This window comes from Brugia malayi (genome assembly GCF_000002995.4).
Source record: "Brugia malayi strain FR3 genome assembly, contig: Bm_v4_Chr2_contig_001, whole genome shotgun sequence".
NCBI classification, from domain to species: Eukaryota; Metazoa; Nematoda; class Chromadorea; order Rhabditida; family Onchocercidae; genus Brugia; species Brugia malayi.
Window position 1 is genome coordinate 7,896,437 of NW_025062476.1, and position 18,701 is coordinate 7,915,137.

Here is an 18,701-nt window from a genome sequence, read left to right on the forward strand (position 1 = left end):
TGGTTACTGGTGAGCAGTTAGGATGAAGAAGTGTAGTCTTATAGTCTGAAATCAATTGGGGTTATGGACTGATACTGATTCGTTCATTGTAAGGATCTTGATTGAGTAAGAAGCAATATTAACACAATGAGTATGTGAGTGTTAGCATTCAGTAACACTTTGAGCTGGACACTTTATGCGAACGCTTGTAACTTTGTAGTACAAAATAGAAACATTGGTTTAGAAATGATTATTGAAATTAGAATGTGATTGCTAAATTATCGTGTTGGGAAATTGTTGAATTGGATATAGGGAAGTCCATTTCTTTACCGTTCTTCTTTGTTGAACTTTTTTGTCGAAATGAAAAACATGAGGAAATCTGTAGGAAGATTAACGGTTAGCAGATAACTGTGCTTAGTGCTTTGGTTTTTGCCAAGCCATAACATATGGCTTAATTGTGAATGAGTATATAAACATTGATTCTATTTACATAAATCATTATTGCGGTTTTGACAAAGATTTTATTAAATACAACATTCCTCATCATATTTTTTAATATTTTTGTTCTTTGTGTTGAGATACCATATGTCTGAGTTATTATAGATTGAAAGGAATATTTGAGGAATCAAAGATGTCATTGGAACTGGAAAAGGCTCAAAAACCAAAGAAAGACATGGATTTGTTGCATACTCGCACGGGTGGTGCATATATCCCACCAGCTAAACTTAAAATGATGCAAGAGCAGATCAGTGATAAGAACAGTGAAATGTATCAAAGACTGAACTGGGAGCGTCTGAAAAAACGGATTCATGGCCAAGTGCATTTTTCATAAGTTTGACACGGTGATATTATGATATAATGACTTTTTATCGTCAGCATTTTTTTAGGTGAACAAAGCGAATACCAGTAATTTGCTTAATGTTATACGAGATTTGTTGCGTGAGAACGTCATTCGAGGAAGGTGAGAGGGTTTTTTGAAAATTTGTCCTTTTATATGCTTTTTTTTTCTTAAAATTATGAATTTAATGTGTATAGAAGAGTATGAGATATGGTAATTGATTTGTCAGTCTTATTTTATCTTTGCTATAAATGTTAATTTTGATGTAATCAAGCAACTGTGTGGATTCTTTACATTAATTTAAAAATGCTTTGTAAAATAATTTCCTTTTGCTTGAAAATATGACATAAGTACTTTCAGAGGTTTGTTGGCACGATCAATAATCCAAGCACAGTCATATTCACCAACATTCTCTAATGTATATGCAGCAGTAGTTGCTGTTATTAATAGTCATTTTCCAAATATTGGAATGTTAATTATTCATCGATTACTGATACAATTTAAAAGGTGTTATAAGAGAAATGACAAAGCTTCTACTGTTACAATATCCAAATTTATTGCTCATCTTATCAACCAGCAAGTGGTGAATATTCTTTTTCTATCTTCTTTTCATCAACTGTTCAGATTTTATCAGCGTGAAAATCTTTACCAGTATTAAGTAAAGGATCATGTTGACTTGCATAGTTCAGTGCTTCCACTTTTTTTTTTTTTTTTGTTTTAATAGTCATGAATAGCAGTATACATAATGCATAGCTTTGTCATGAATAGCAGTATACATAATGCATAGCAAATTTGTATCTAGTGGATGCATCTTCCTGATCTACAAAAATTCTTGGTTGCAGATTCACGAAATCCTTGCATTGGAAATGATGATATTGATGCTTGAAAACCCAACTGATGATTCAGTAGAGGTCACAGTAGCGTTTTTGAAAGAATGCGGTGCTAAACTGTCTGAAATTTCTCCTCGTGGTTTAAATGGTAAATTTTATTCACGAATATTGTTCTTTGTAGCTAAGCTTTACATTTCCAAGTGAAGGTGGGGTTCCCTTGTGGTTTTCTTTTTTAAAAAATGGAAATTTTTCAATCTTTGAAAAAATTTTCAGCAATCTTTGATCGGTTACGAAGTATTCTGAGTGATTCGGATATAGACAAAAGAATTCAATACATGATCGAAGTTATTTTTCATATCCGGAAAGATAAATTCCAGGTGCAATTTATTGCAATTTTTTTCATAAAGTTACGAAATTATATGGTACTGTTATGAAGCAGTTCAGAATAATTTTTAGAGTTGAGGAAGTCATCACTTTTATTTGTAGTGGCCTGTATATATAATTGGAAAAATGACGAACATACGTCATTTAAAGGCAGTTGTAATTCGGAGATTCTTTGAACTATTAGGCTGCCAGCTACCAGTTTTTTTTTAAAGGCTTATCCAGCACTGATTGATGATTTGGATTTGATAGAAGAAGACGATCAGATAACGCATACCGTCACGCTGGAGGACCCACTTGTTCCAGAAAATGAATTAAGTAAGCTCCAGTTATTGGCATTGACATTGATGACAGTGCTATTGTCACTTTTACCAATATTTCATACTTTAAATTTAATAGTTTAGATCTGCTTCATTATAATTTAATTCCTTTTCTGTTTCAGATGTATTCAAATATGATCCTGAATTTGAAAAACATGAGGCAGAATACGAAGAAATTCGACGCGATGCAATTGGTTTGGCAGAGGGAGACTCGGATGAAGCGGAAGGGGAAGAAACACCAGATGAAGAGACAACAGAAACTCAACAAGGTTTTAAGAATTTTGTGCTAACATAATTATTTTACATGGTTTGCTATATTAAGTTTATTTTCTTTGGAATGAATCGGTTCTTAATTTCAAATTAATTTTGATTTAGAGGAGAAACAAAGTATGGTGATCATCGACAACACAGAGCAGAACTTGGTGGCATTTCGACGCAACATTTACTTGACAATTCAGTCTTCCCTCGACTTTCAGGAAGCAGCTCATAAATTACTTAAAATTGATTTGAAAAGTGGTCAAGATGTCAGTTTTTACTCCTACATTATCTTCGTCATGATATAATTCGTAGCAAAAAATACTGATTTCCTTGTTACTTAGGTGGAGCTTTGCAATATGATTGTGGATTGCTGTGCTCAGCAAAGAACCTACGAAAAATTTTATGGTTTACTTGCGGAGCGATTTTGCCGGCTTCGCAAGGAATTTCAAGAAGCTTTCGAGCGGATTGCTCGCGATACTTACAATACCATACATCGATTTGAGTATAACAAACTTCGCAATATGGCCTGCTTAGTGGCTCATCTTCTTTCAACCGATGCTATTTCATGGGATGTAAGTTTTTACACAAATGATTGCATTATTCTATAAGAAGAAATTCCTCTGTTATTTGTTTTTTTGTTTTCGAAAATTGAAGAGGAAGCAGCTTGTTTTGTAGTTTTTTTTTTTTTTTTTTTTCAGACATCAACTGATGGACTGCCTTCTTTATTTCAACTTTATCGCCTATAGAGTTTCTTTATTTTTATTTCTTCTAGATCTTGGACCAGATATCATTAAATGAGGAGGACACAACTTCTTCTGGGCGAATATACATTAAAATAGTGTTCCAAGAACTTGCCGAATTTTTAGGCGTGGAAAATCTATTGCAGAGAATTCGCGACCCGTAGGTTATTCCCTCGATCCATAGGCTACTCCCATTATTTAAGATTTTCGAAAATAGTTTGTTTAGTAACATCTCATTTTTTCCATCTTAAACTGTTCTCTTTTTACCACAAATTTTCTTTTATAACAATAAATATTAATGATCTAGCGGTGAGTTTTATATGTATTTTAGTGCATTTTAGGACAATGCAGTCTTCCTTCGATAAAATATTCCCGCGTGATAATCCGAATAATACACGCTTTTCAATCAATTTCTTTACTACGATAGGTCTCGGATATCTTACGTAAGTGAATTTTTCATTTAAAAAAATGCGGTATTTTGAGAGTTTTTTTTTTTTTTGAAATATTTTGAGTATCTCAAGCAAGATCTCTGACTTTAATATTTTCTTCATTTTTTATATCACAGTGATGACCATGTTATATTGAAAATGTTGTGGTGCATAATTTATTCATTTTTTTGTTGCCACAATGTTGTTTCACGAACCTAAAAAGGTTCGAACATAGTTTATGACCGTTTTGATAATGAATGAGCAGCAGTTATATCCAAAACAATGCGTTTTTTCCTTTTTCTTTTCGTTACTGCTTTTAGAGTCGATCTAAGATTGCATTTGAATCAAGCTCGAAAAAGAGCTCAAGCAAAAGAAGAAATTTCGTCGTCTTCAGAAAACTCATCAAGTGACTCAGATTCGGATGAAAGTAGTAGTGACTCGATTTCCAGCACATGTTAGTTCTCGAAATTTGTTTTTTAGTTAGCGATTCTTCCACTCTCTCTTACCAGTATTCCTTTTAAAGAAGGGATAATTTAATTACACCAGATTTTTTAGCTTCATCAGAGACCAGTGACAGCAGTGATAATGAAAAATCGAAACATAAAATGAAAGGCTTACAAAAAAACGAAAAGAAAAAAATACCAAAAATTGTCCAAAAAAAAAATCACTTCTCGAAAAATATTGGTCGGGAGAATGGAAGTGATTGGGAAAATGGATCTCACGGTGGAGTAAGCAAAGTAGTAAGTGAGAAAAGAAAAAATGACGGAGAAAAAATGAAAATACGAAGTTATGACAGCATAAATGACAGGAAAATGGGAAGCAAACATGAAGAGAAACGAACCGGTAATGAAAGGAATGAATCAAATGGAGAGAAACACAAAGGATACATTACTGGAAGAGAGGATACTAAGGAACAACGGAATAAGAGGAAAAAGCGCGATAGAAATAGACGGGAAGAGAATGAAATAGAAGAACGTAAATGTAGTGATAAGGGGAAAAGACGAAGAAGTGATTCAAGCGATTTGGAAAATCAAGGAAAACATACAAATAATGAGGAAGTGAGTCAGGATAATGAAGTCAGAGGTAGAAAAAGCAAAGGAGACCAACGTAAAGGGAAACAGGAAATTGAAGTGATTAAATATAAAAGTAAATATCGGAAACATGACTAATTTCAAGTTCTTCTGAAGATTGTTTAATATTTACTGATGATATACTTACGTGATATCACGCATTACGTGATGTATCTGACTTATCAATTTTATGACAGTTCTTGACCAAAAATTTTGTAGGTGAAAGATTCGAAATTGTGAGTAGGAAATGTGCGATTTGTTTTCGGTTGAAATGATAACTTATCACGATTTTTTTGTTACTGTATTGTACGGATATGTTTCAGATATTTGTTTCCGTTATTTTTACTTTTCAAATTAATGTATAAATTTCATCAATTAAATTACCATAATAACATTACAGCAATATAATAATAGTAATAATTAATAATAATAATTATTATTAATAATAAATAATAATAACAATCAATAATAACAAATAATAAACATATGTGGCAATTTCATTGTAAATTGCATTAAATTTTGTTAAGAGAGTTTTCTGCTGCACGTAGACTCCGAGAATCTTATGTTGTCTCCAAAATATGTTAAATTTTAGTCGGATATTCTACATTATATTAACTGTCCAACTTTTGGATCATGAAAGCGTATTTAAATTATGTTGAATCAATATCGCTCTTGTAACCTCTCATGAGTTGTATTACTGCTTGAAGTGTGTTACGATTTTTGAATAACCGCCGCCGATCTTGCGTTTTTTGCAGACTTATAAATATCATTTTTTAAATTTTTAAAAACTTATAAATTTCATGATAGGAGATAGTAAGTAAATTCATTTTTATTTGAAGAATTCGCGAGGGCGGCTTTTGCCATTGTTTCTGTTCGCAGTAGGCAGCCGGATAATGGCAGGTATGGTAACTGCTTGAATGGGAGTTGATATATGTATTTCAGCCAACAATTGCAAATCTGATTTTTAAGTGTTCAAAATTGCCTGGGAAGTAGTAAGGGGAGGAAATCTGGCGTAATTGCACATATGGTTTCGCTGGAACGTTATGGTCGGCAAATGGAGACCCAGATAGACAGATAGAAATCTTTCTTCCCTCTATTGCAATAATAACTTCTCGGATGCCGTTCAAGGTGAAATATCAGTATTTTGCCCTCAGTGCATAGTAAATTATTCAGATGTGCAAATCTTAGGTAAGAAAGGAGATATCGCCAAGGAGTCAAGGAAACAGCAGCGAAAGGAATTAGAAGATCAACATTGGTATCATGGTTTACTGTCCAGAGAAGACATCGAGTCAGGCTTTTTAAATTTCTGGAAACATTTGCGGTATAACTGTATTTTAACCCATTAATATGCTTTATATTATAACCATTTATGAGTATGTGGCATTCAATGAATATATGATTAATGGATATAATTAAATCCAATGAATTTATAATTAAAATGGACCTTGTTGTATTTAGAAGATAAGCAAGACTGCTGACAAAGACCAAACTGTTCGAGGTATCAACAACCTAATTAGCAGATAATTATTATTTAGGATGAGAATTAGACTTTAAAGATATACATCGCATCCTTTTGGGTTACGAATTCAATTTGAGGAAGTTGCTGGTTAAGAATGGAGACTTTTTGGTGCGTGTAACGGACAATCAAGGAGTACATCAAATTGTTCTCAGTATACATGTCGGTGAAAGAAATATTCATCTAACTATTGCTGTGTTGGTTTTATTTAATGTCATGCTTTTATGTTTGAAAATTTTCAAATATTCACAAAATTTCCTATAACTAATCATTCATTATTTGTAAGATTCTCCTGTGTTCTATCACACTGAAATATTCTGTAGGACGGAAGATGGCCATTTTCAACTGTCAGTACTACGAAGAGGGCCTAGGTTTCCCTCGATTTACGACTTGGTCCAATATTATAAGGTTTATTTTTTGAAAATGAATATCTGAAGTACTCATTCTTGGTGTTTTCGAATCAATATACCAGCGAAATTCGCTTTCAGATGCATAAAATCAAGATAAAAGATGCAAGCGGCAAAGATATTCGTCTTGGAGATGGAGTACCCAAGCCTAAATGGCTTGTTAAACATGAAGCGATCAATTACGACAAAAATAAAGCATGTCATTTAAATGTTTTCAGCTGAGAGACCTGAGAGTGGTTTCCGCCCACATCGTTATTTAAATTTGATCATGTCACGAATCATTTCTTGATATCTTCAAAATCATTTTTTATTTGGTACTATCAGCTTCTAATTACTGAAGAAAGTTAGATATGTCAGGTCTCAAGAAATGTTATAATGCATTACGATATGTAAGGACATTAAAAGATTATGCCAATATGAGGCAAATAGAGTAGAACCCCAAAAATGGTCCCAGTGAAAATTAAGTTCTTAACAACAAAGATTTTCAGTTGCCACTTGGTTCAGGAAATTTTGCGGATGTCTATCTTGGCACATTTACTTGTGAGAAAGATGGCAATAAGCAAATAATTCCGGTGGCAATCAAGGTCAAATCAATATAACTTGTCTCTTCTATCATTTTAATGTTTGTTTTTAATTTTTTGAACTTCAATTAATAACTTTAACTAAAAAAAAATACTTTATAGATTATAAAGCCTGAAAAAGGTGGTGGACGCGAAGCGAAGCAATCAATGATAAGGGAAGGCAAAATTATGAGTTTTTATAATCATGAAAACATTGTTCAGGTTAGCATATTTTTCTTTAAAATGAAACATTTGAAGCAGTGAATGCAGTATATTGTAGTTTTATGGAGTAGCATGCGATCGACCACCAATAGCCATTGTGATGGAGTATTGTCCTGGTGGTAGTTTGGAAAATCATCTCAAAAAGCAAAAGGAAAATATCGTCATCGGCGAACGAATTGAATATTGTTTAGAGGTTGCATGGATTCTTTTTTTTTCCTAAATAGTAAAAATATAGCTTGAATTGGAGAAAAAGGAGAAAAAAATATATAGCTTGAGTACTAGTTTGAATTGGACTTAAAATCAAGGAATTTTTAGAAATTTCGAAAGATTAAGAGGCTTCACCAAGTTCTAAAGTAAATTTGCAGGCAGCACTTGGTATGCGGTATTTGCATATGCAGGGTTGTCTCCACCGTGATCTTGCTGCACGTAATTGTCTTATTTCGATGACGGGTTTGGTGAAAATTTCAGATTTCGGTCTAAGTAAAGCAGACACACTTGAAAGAGAGAATGGTATTGAATTGAACGGTATTCCAATAAGGTTAGATTTATCAAAAATTCCTTTAAGTATTTATATGCAATGTACAGTTTCTTTTACATATATACATTGTCTATTGTTATTATGTAATCCCAATCTTAATACTGAATAACTTGATGTTCAATGAAAATTCCATACAGAAAAATAGATGCGAAAAAATAATCAGTGAAAAGTATTCTATCACTTGCTCAAAATTCAAACATTAGCATCGTCAACTTGTATTCTCATATTTAGGTGGATGGCACCAGAAACGCTCGTAAAAAATCCCCACTTCTCGAAGAAGAGTGATGTATGGTCATTTGGGGTTCTATTATATGAGGTTTGACGCTATTTGTCAACTGCAATCTTTTTTCTTTTTTTCATTAACTTTTGATAAGTTTTATCCTTTCCATAAAATCATTTAAATTTCATATGTTATATATCATTTAAGATTTTCAACTTGGGCATAAAGCCATGGCCAGATGATGAAAATAAAAGGATAGCTACAAATATTCGGCATATTCGAATGCCAGAAATGCCATCAATAACACCACCATCAATTAAAGCTTTAGTTTCAACTATATGGTTCAGTTTTTCAATGATTTTCTCAAATTTCTCATTAAAACCCATATTGTTGCTTTTTGTGAAATACTCCAAATATGTGAAACGAATGGGATATATCACATTTCTATTATCGTTTACCATATTTCATTCCTCGCCCATAATGGCTCTTGTTCAACTAATCATTGATTAAAAAGTTTCTTGACTATCTCATATTATTACTGCTTTGTATTGCTCTTCTTCAATCATTTCAGGGTAAAAAATGTAGATAATAGACCAAATTTCAAAATTATATGCAAGAAATTGCATGATATGCAAAAGGGTGATCTAAAACCACCACCAGTTGCCGAATGTGCAGTAAATCGTATACCTAATGTGAAACGAATGGGATATATCAAAATAGAGGTTAGTTCTTAATTTTTCATATGTTAAGATTATGTGCATTTCAAATTCAACAGTATTCGAAATTTAATAAATGAATCAAGTTCTTTGAATTTATTGCAGCAAATGTTGGACGAAACAACAGAGGAAGCAGAACCTGTAGAAACGCCCACAATGACTACTGATGAAACTACCGAGGGAGGGAGAAGAGTGCGTAGAAGATCGATAAATACGAAGTAATTTTTTGAAAACCCTGTTCAGTGTCTTTTAGACTTCAAAAAGTAAATAAAAGTAGTTTTTAAATCCCAAGGAAAATAAAAGAGACTAAATCATTCTAATACTAAAAACCAGTTGAAAATTTTGAAATATGTGTATTTTAATTGTTATTACCAATTATATCTATGAAACAACCAAGTAAATTGAAAAAATTGAAAAACTTTGAAATTTGAAATATTTTGAAATATGCAAAATTGCAGGTAATATATTCCTGAAGCTTATGTGTGGTACGATTACACTGCACAGAAAAATGCTATATAAGATATATCCATTGCGCATATTTACGTTTTAATAACAGGAATAAGTTATTCTTACCGTTTTCATGATTCATTCCAGTGATATGAATAAACATATTCAAATCTAATTGTATTTTTAATAGTTATTATTTTAATTGTTATTACGAATTATATCTATGCGATTTACTTTCTCAAGAAGACTGACTGTATTGAGGTCAGTAAAGAGAGGAAATTAGATACAGTATTTATCATGATTCAGTGGTGAAATGCAACATTAATGTGATTCGCTGTATCCACAATCACTATTATTCTCGAATATTAGTTACTTCGTTAATGTCTGGTAGAATGTTAAGTTTTATTTAACATTTGATATTTTCCAATATATTTCAAAGCAGTAGGCTTTTTTCGCAATCGTCAGAGATCAATAGAATAGAGATTATTGTTTGGAATATTAATAGTTATTATCTTCTAAAATCATTTCATGACATTACAGTAGCATTGCACATTATTAATTTCATAAAATTTTTCTTATTTTGACGTTGGAGTCAATTCAAATTACCATCATCTTTCTGCTGCTATTGTTAATTTAATGAATATATCACATAACTATAAGTTTATTAGTCTTTGTTAAAGTGTACAACATCAAGCATTTTCTCGTGAAACATATTGTAAAATAAGATCTTTTTCTTCTTTTCAAGACTTTTTCGCGTTCAAGAAAAAAAAATGAGGGTTTTGAATTGTCTTGGAAGAACACTCAGAAAACACATGTTTATTAATTGTTATTAAATATCCAATTTCAACTTCTTCACTTAATATGAGAAAGAAAATTCCATCCTTGCTTAAAAGTATATGTATACTATTTCTGATCCGTACAAATCTTTAGTTACAAAACAACCAAGTAAATGTTCCTCTGTTCTCATTGTTACAATATTGTTGATAATGATTGATAGTGATTATGCTTCAACAGCAAACTGAAGTGAAACTAATTAGCTTTATTTCGTTTATGCTTAAAGCTCCAAGTTTACAACTACGAAGCATTTCGAAATAACTTCTGTCCATAATTTCATTTTCCCATTTTTTTCCGATATTCCAACTTTTTCTTTATACTTTCTATATTTTGTTTTTTAGATCGATTAATGGTGCACATTCGTAGTTGCTTTTGCAGTAACGATAAAAGTTTGCTTAAACTGTGGATTATATCGCTCACATTCGTCGACATAATCCGCCTTCACCGGTACCACTCGATTTAAGGGCAAGCTACTGACAGATATTTTGTGTCGTAAGCGCAGCAGCACATTTATAATTAAGGAGAAAATTTTTCGGTTCCGAATATTCTCAAGAAAATTTGCACGTATATATCTGAAATGATATATAATGTTGATTTTACTCATACTTTCAATCTAATTTGTCATTTATTAAAAGCAGTTAAAATGACTGAGGTGAAACAGATATGAATTAGTCAAGCATCAAATTTATATCATCTTTAAGGTGATTTTAATTGAAAGTTATAAATTTTACCGATTGAAGAATAAATGCATGATAGGACTTTTTCCATTCCACAATACACATAAAATAATATCAACTGCGTTATATATTGTAGTATAAGGTACATAGTAAGGCCTTAAGAACATGAAATAGGTGGAAACACAGATAGTATAACTTCCATTGATTATTACTTGTAGCGTTAACAGTGTATCTCGACGTCTTGAACTGTCACTTAGTTTATTACTTGTTGAAGAACTCTAAAATTATTGCTATATTTTCTCGTGTTCTACGCCACTGATAGCGTGGTTAGCAAGATCGCTCTCTCTCTCTCTCTCTCAGTTCATTTACACTTAAATTTAACTAAAAAAAATTTTAAAGTTCGCACGTTCCACAATTTTAAATTTAATACTTAAATCTCACGAAAATAAAAAAAAATGGAATTACTTTAGAAATTTAAAGTTATATTATTTCATGTCAATATGTAAACCCTACAAATAGAGCTATTTAAATAAATTATATAAGTTTTCAGAGCACATTTAATTATAAGTTAGTAATTATGAATAAACAAATGTGTGATTTGCTATTTCTCATTTATAAAGAAATGAACTTTATTTCAATGATATATAATACAAAAAAAAAGACTAACTTTATTTAAAACCAGTCCCAATAGGAGAATGTAGCAGGTAGTAGACAGTATGCTAGTTCCCAAAGTAGTTATGCGATCGAAGGAAGGCATGAAATCGGGACTATCATATACCCACATCAACTTTTCCGCGCTGAATCCATAAGTGGCGTAAGGTGTCAACCAAATAAGTGAAAATACTGATGGTATGGCAATTGTAAAACACAGTATGAACTGAAATGGAATAATGACAGACACACTGTTATAGCATTGTAGGTTTGCTTGTCATGATTGGGTCCCAATACTACCAGTAATCATCATTTCGTGAGTGGAAATAATGAGATATTATGACATTATCGTCTTTTTTTATTGTTACTATTTTCATTACAGATCATTTTATTGCTGCAGTATAAATTTTATCTTAAATGAAAAGCACTGACAATTTTTGGAAATATCGAGGGAATAAGAAGTGAGGTGAAATGACGGTGGAATGACGATGCTAATAATATTTCATTTACTTAAATGTAGGTAGTTAAGTGATTTAATCAATTTAAACTTATTAAAAATAATCTTAAGTCGATTAAGAAACCGAAGTCATTCTTGGATTGAAAAAAAACTCGGCCGGCGCACCAAAGTATAATAATGCTAATCGATTTATGGCCAGCAAAACTGTCAAAGAATCAATGTTGTACCAGCAAAAGCTGAGTTGAAAACCGCAAATCTGAAATGCTCAAAAAAATTGATTTAATTTTTTTGACCTTTTAATTATAAAGAAATTTAAGAAATTTTCATTTTAATTCTTTGATTATCAGTTATTTGCGGAATCAGTTTCTCAAAATACTGCTGGTAATACAATAATTACATGTTTTAGTCACTGAACAGAAAAATCACTAATTCAAATTCAGATTTCGGGCTAAATCGAATTTTGATCAAATAAACATCGCTTCGAAGCAAAATATGCGGTATTCAAAAATTTTATGCACCAACTTTTTCGATCCATTTGTGTATTGAAGTACCAATTATTGCAAAAATACCGTTACATATGTAAACGCAAAGCTGAATAATATCAATAAAACCGTAACAAAGAATGATTTTATAAGTAGAATATTTTATGAGATCACGATCCGATATGATTATCTGCAAAATACAAAATGTATTCCTTTCCAAACTTCCAATTATATTATTAGTCCACACCGAGATGCAAATAACTTTGTAAGTTATCCGTCAAACACCATATTTACTACTGAAACCTTAAAATGTCATTTTTTTTTTTGTGATGACTCAACTTAGGATTTATTTATTAAGAATTAATTGCAAACAATCAACGACATATGAACAAAATGGATCATTCAGTTTAACCATACACCGATAAATCGCATCTTTTAACACAGAATATTTTGGAAATGGTACCTTTTGAATGATTATATACACTGATATACATAAAATAGATACGATGGCGACAAATAATCCGAATAATGCGTGAAGCGGCTGAAATGTCATCGCAACTTGTGGATGAACAACGTTATCAGTTGGTAATCTCCATTGGAAGCATTTTTTTTTCTAGTAATTCTCTATTCTGTAATCATTTTCCTAATGAATTCATTCATTAAAAATTTATAAAACATCATGATTACGTGAATTAGGACGCAGAAGCTTCGTAACACCAGCGATCTCAGTTTAATAACTACAAAAACTGAACTTTTTTCATGTTATTCACCTTACTATTAAACTATTAACGTAGTTTTTTTCTGATAAAAAACTTCATTAACATATGTACTGTGATATTATTATTATCATATATGATAATATTTGGTAACTTCTTGATGATTGCAGCCTGAATTATGCATACGTCATTCACATTTTATCTGCTATTTTGAAATGTGACGTATTCACGGAACTGCAGCAGCAAAAACAAATTATTCTCTAAATTGTAAGATAGTTCATAGACAAAGTTCAAAATTTCGCTTTTCTTCAGAAAGGCTTGGAATTTTATTCGTGTCCAAAAACATTTCTGCAATGTCAAAAATTATGCTATGAAGGTAAAAAATACTGCAGGTATCATTCTTATCAAAGACTGATTGCATCTAAAATAAAAGATGGCAGCATAGAAAGAAAGTTCCGGTTTGAGAGTAACATTGAGAGTAACAAATAAATTAAACAACTGAAAGAAAGAAATAAAGTAATGAAATTGAATTACTTTATTAATTTTGCGCTTTTTTTAATTTTATTAATTTTTCGCTACTTGCTGTAAATAATTAAAAGATTTTCATGTTAAAAAGTGTAATTTCTGGAAAAGAAGGTTAAAAATAGAACAAGAGAAGATTAAAAAATAGACTGTTAGAATTCTCGAGACTTTTGCTAGGATTCTCGAGACTACTGCTTCTAAAATATTCTCATTAGTATTCAGTCAAATGTTATTCAATGGAATCTAGAAATGTAATGAACGAGGGATGAGTACTCTGAGGGTGAAAGAGGAAAAGAATAGCATTCTCGTAAAACAAATTATTTTAGCAGTAATTAAACCACCTTGTTATCGACTAAACTTAAAGTCACATATATGTCAGAATAGTTACCACAAAGTAAGATATCATTCAAAGCAGTCGACACCATTTGACATTATTCCATCGATAACTATCAAATATTTGCTTTATTTCTTGAAAATAATTTTGACACTGAAGTTGTGTACGTGGGTGTGGCAAACCAATTAATCCATCAGTGACATCCATGTTTTAATTCAAATATTTTCGTTAGTGAGGTGCAGCTTACAGCGCATAGGAATGGCAATTAAAATATGATTGAAATAAAACTTAACATATTCAGTCGCTGTTAAGGTAAATTAATTTTAACAAAAAATCTGGTAATAATGACTGAAATATGCATAAATTATTATTGGTTATTTTATTGATTCTGATAAAAAAAAATCTGTCTTTCGATGTTTCCGATGTAAAAATGACAACTTTTAAGTCTAATTTAGTTTAGGCTTACGTCTCTAACTGAAAATAGGATAATAATCCATTGACCTAAATAACGCAATCTTGATTTGTTCGAATAAAAAAACTGAAAAAAAAAAGTGAAAATCCGTATGCATGTATAAAACGTCTGTAAAACTTATTTTAATTTTTCCGAAAAATCAATTTCTTAAAGCTCCCAGCAGAAAATTCCAATCTTGTTACGATTCTAGCTTTAATAATTTCTTTCACACAGATTTTTCAAATCATTTTTTTAAATGTCGAGTGTAGAATTGAAAAATATTCCCATGCCATTTGAGCACACACTATCTAGTCATGTTCTTCAACTGCTGGAATTTAATCAGCATTAGGACATCTAAAGAATAAATAGTTTTTTATGTAATTTTCTCTTTTCTTTCTTCATGTACTAATGACTTTCTCCTTTTATAATTTTATTTAGAAATGGGTTTTTCAAAATGAAAAATTTCTATATTTTGGCAACACTTTGTTAAATTATTGATAGCTTAACTACTGAGTAAGTTTTTTTAATTTGAAATATAGGATGCTCAACTACGTCACCACTGTCATCTACTGCGCAATAATATAAAAAGAACGGAAGGAAATTCTAAAAAGTCCCTTCTGAAAGTAAACTTGGTTAGAACATTCACAGTAAGGAATATCAATGAGATATTATTTGCTAAATTAGATACTAACAGCTTCTGCTACCCGCTATAGAACTGTTTATCAGTTTTTTTAATGACAATACGAATGATTTCAAAAACAAGTTATAAAAGTGTTTTTATTTGACAGTTTTCGGACTATCGATTTTTATATTATTACTGAAAATATGAGTGCATAAAGATTTTTGAACATCCACGTTTGAGAATTAATTCATAACATTCTTGAACCCAAAAAACTGAAAGTACTGGAGTAAGAAAGAAGAAAATTTGAAGTAAGAACTGTTGGAAGGTGAAAAATATTCATAAAAATGATATTCATAAATCCAAAAGAGAAAGCTTACCGAAAGAACTTGCAATTATTTTGTAGAAGAATTTGCTAATCTCGGTACTTCAAGGTACTTGTTTGTCGATTGTAAAGAAATAGGAAACTTTAGAAAAAAAAAAATACAATCTGAGAAAGGAAGCGAGTTTGAGAATAAAATGCATCTTGGTAGAGCCAAAATCGAACTATAACGGAATTTTAAAATAATATATAAGGTTTCATTTTCTTTTCTTTTTTTTTTTTTTTTTTGATATATGTTAAAATATTCGTTATCAATTAATTTTACAAATTTATTTACCTATCTTTAAATGATTTTCTCTTTTATCATGCGACAATTGTAACTTAATTCGCAAAAAATAAACTATTTAAAATTCAACTTGAATGTTTTTAAATAAACACGTAATTGTAGATAGATAAATTTAAGTCAATCATATGTTTCATTCTTCGAAGTCAGTGTTGATATTTTTGTTATAGAAAGATACTTCACTGTTATTTTAAAAGATTTACATTACCTTTAATGTTTAGTAAACAAAAAAAAAAAAATGCTTGCATTAGTTTTCTGTAAAAAATAAGGGTTTAAGCGTGATGTTAATTAAGTAATTCAATGCATTTACGTAAATAGTGCTGGCATACTGATTTAATTTGCATGGCTGTGATTTGTCGTTGCTTAAATCAATAGATGATAACACTGAAAGTAATATTCAATAGTTTCAAATAGGAAATTTAATATATTAATTACCATCATTCTTTCTCCCTTGTACACTTAACGCCATATCCTTATAACGTTAATACATTAAATTTGCATGCTTTATTGATAATTAGATTTTCTGCAGCTGCATTGAAAAAAATGATAAAAAGGTGATGGAATTTTCATTTTCTGTTTATGAACCATCCAATGAATGAAGATAGTAATACAAAGGGTTGCGTTTGACAGAAGTGATTTTAAATTCCCTTTAATATTTTAATTGATGGACAATATATTATTTGCTCATCATGCTTACTTCATTTTCTTAAATTGAGTGCTAATTAATTTGATCATAATGATTCCTTCTAAAATGAACCTTGATATTATGCAATATTTTTAAACAAATACTAAGGATCACAATAGAAAATCAGTCTACCGAAACTATTAGCTATGACAAGATGTATTTTTTTTTCGGCACCGTTAGCCTTATGATTTTCACTCTTCTTAATAAAAACTTTATAATAATTCATAATAATAATGTTAAGAAGTTTGAATATCATTTTATCAGCCATAAAACAACAGGAAAACTAGTAAGAAAATGAATAGTAATGTGAAATATAAAATTAATGATGTAACGTGTATAAATAATAATACCACCTGCTTAATTGCGAAAGCACTGGATGTAAGAGAGAACTAATTAATTAAATGCAATAAGCATAGTTGTTCTTTGATCTTATTGTTCAAGTGATAGCTGAAAACTTTTTTTAATTGCAAACAAAGCTATTCTGAAGAATTCAGATAGCAGTTCATATAGATTCCTTAAGGTAAAAATTTTAATTTTTCAACTTTTTTCTGCAAATAAAAAAATTCCACTCAATTTCAGCTAAAGTGTGCAACATATATCCACTTCAGATGTCATTAAACTTTTTAAAAATAAATTCATAATCACCTTCACGTAATAAATTATTCTTTCTTTTTTTAGTTCATTAAAACATTTATCCGTCGAGTCACAATATACCAAGTATTTACTACAAATTTTGCCAATTATTCTTCGTAAAAAATATAAAAAAATAATTAAACCTAATAAAATTAAAATACTTTTCTTATTCTCCATAAGTTATTCTTTGTGGGTTTTCTTTTTTAAATTAAGTCCCCAAGATTCGAAAGGAATAATAAATATTCTTAGGAAGAGGGATAATTATCTAATAGGTGTACCTCTTTTTAAATACATAATGTAATTAAGACGAATAATGAATTAAGGTAATCAAATAATTAAATATAATTAAAATATAACATTTTTAATATAATTTCTGACATAACAGAATATTTTTTCCACACTTTTCTCTTAATGTCTTTTTACATTTTTCTCTTAAGATATTTTCAAACAACATTTTTTTGTAATTTGTATTTTTTTGGCACTGGAAAAAAGACCAAAAAATATATGCTCGAGTATCAATATAACTAATCAATGACCATGTGTGATGTGGCATATTATAGTTAACAATTTAGGATTGTGCAAGGAAAAGCAAGCTTAAAAATCGGGAAATTCCATCAAAAAAAAAAAAATTAATTGACGAGAAGATTGTAAAAAGACCTAAGCACGATATCTAATGAAAGTTAAAGTATAGTATAAATGCTTTTCAATGATGAAAGTAAACTTTTACATACGATTAACTAACGTGAATTATGCGATTTGTGTCGAGAAATTAATCAATTCATATTTGATGAATAATTTTAAGATCATCTATACCAACTTCTGGGATTGTGCCATTCTATGTACTTATTTATTATTAAAAGAATTCCTAATTCAAAATTTATTTGAATTCTTTTAAATTATTGTTAAAAGCAATATCTAAGATTATAAAGTAATGAACTTGATATTTCAAGTCAAAAATTTCAATACTTCGAATAAATTACAGAACATTGTATATTTCAGGATATACTCATTATCAGTGACTTGACGAAATCCTTTGTATGTCATGTCAAAATGGTCAAAGGTTTTGTTGCTAAAATAAAGTAAACACAAACATAAAAGAGAAGGAAACCTTTCAATCTTACTTTTGATTGCTCCATGAATCAGTAAATGAAAGTAAACTACCTACAACTAACTAACACGAACTATGCAATCTGAGATATCAGAAGGTAAGAGTCGGAAAAACTTGCTTCTCACTCGTTTTAGTGTTGACTTTTACATGTTACTTAAGTGATATTATCCCATTGTACAGAATTTTATGTCATAACCACTGCAATCCAGAGAAAAACAACTGATAAAACCAGATAATAGCCTTTTCTGAGAAATTTTAAAAACATGCCAGCACTTAATTGAAATGAAGTAGTAACTTCATCATCACAATTTTTAATCGAATTTTCAATAAGTCACAATGCAGAACTCTTGGACCCACTAATTAATAATGCTATTATATTTCCATAGGTTTGTGATAT

General features: G+C 30.3%; 3 protein-coding genes across 3 annotated transcripts; 2 read left to right on the forward strand and 1 right to left on the reverse strand.

Moving 5' to 3' along the window:
- Positions 1 to 610: 610 nt before the first annotated feature.
- Positions 611 to 4,943, forward strand: Bma-let-858 (Uncharacterized protein; the record flags this gene model as incomplete). The annotated part of the gene is made up of 13 exons (XM_043078840.1): positions 611 to 796; positions 867 to 940; positions 1,178 to 1,400; positions 1,660 to 1,795; positions 1,921 to 2,024; positions 2,244 to 2,346; positions 2,471 to 2,617; positions 2,724 to 2,872; positions 2,948 to 3,178; positions 3,379 to 3,506; positions 3,688 to 3,789; positions 4,095 to 4,228; positions 4,330 to 4,943. The coding sequence occupies 13 exons, from the start codon at positions 611 to 613 to the stop codon at positions 4,941 to 4,943; spliced, it is 2,331 nt and encodes a 776-aa protein (XP_042934774.1).
- Positions 4,944 to 5,737: 794 nt separating this feature from the next.
- Positions 5,738 to 9,485, forward strand: Bma-kin-24 (Uncharacterized protein; the record flags this gene model as incomplete). Its single annotated transcript, XM_043078841.1, has 14 exons — positions 5,738 to 5,744; positions 6,033 to 6,132; positions 6,441 to 6,557; positions 6,684 to 6,768; positions 6,849 to 6,977; positions 7,256 to 7,351; positions 7,451 to 7,549; positions 7,608 to 7,742; positions 7,915 to 8,087; positions 8,319 to 8,403; positions 8,515 to 8,648; positions 8,879 to 9,029; positions 9,129 to 9,241; positions 9,482 to 9,485. 14 exons carry the CDS (start codon positions 5,738 to 5,740, stop codon positions 9,483 to 9,485), a joined length of 1,428 nt encoding a protein of 475 aa, XP_042934775.1.
- Positions 9,486 to 10,650: 1,165 nt separating this feature from the next.
- Positions 10,651 to 12,222, reverse strand: Bm17517 (Uncharacterized protein; the record flags this gene model as incomplete). Its single annotated transcript, XM_043078842.1, has 4 exons — positions 10,651 to 10,876; positions 11,036 to 11,259; positions 11,649 to 11,858; positions 12,214 to 12,222. The coding sequence occupies 4 exons, from the start codon at positions 12,220 to 12,222 to the stop codon at positions 10,651 to 10,653; spliced, it is 669 nt and encodes a 222-aa protein (XP_042934776.1).
- Between the last annotated feature and the right edge of the window lie 6,479 nt (positions 12,223 to 18,701).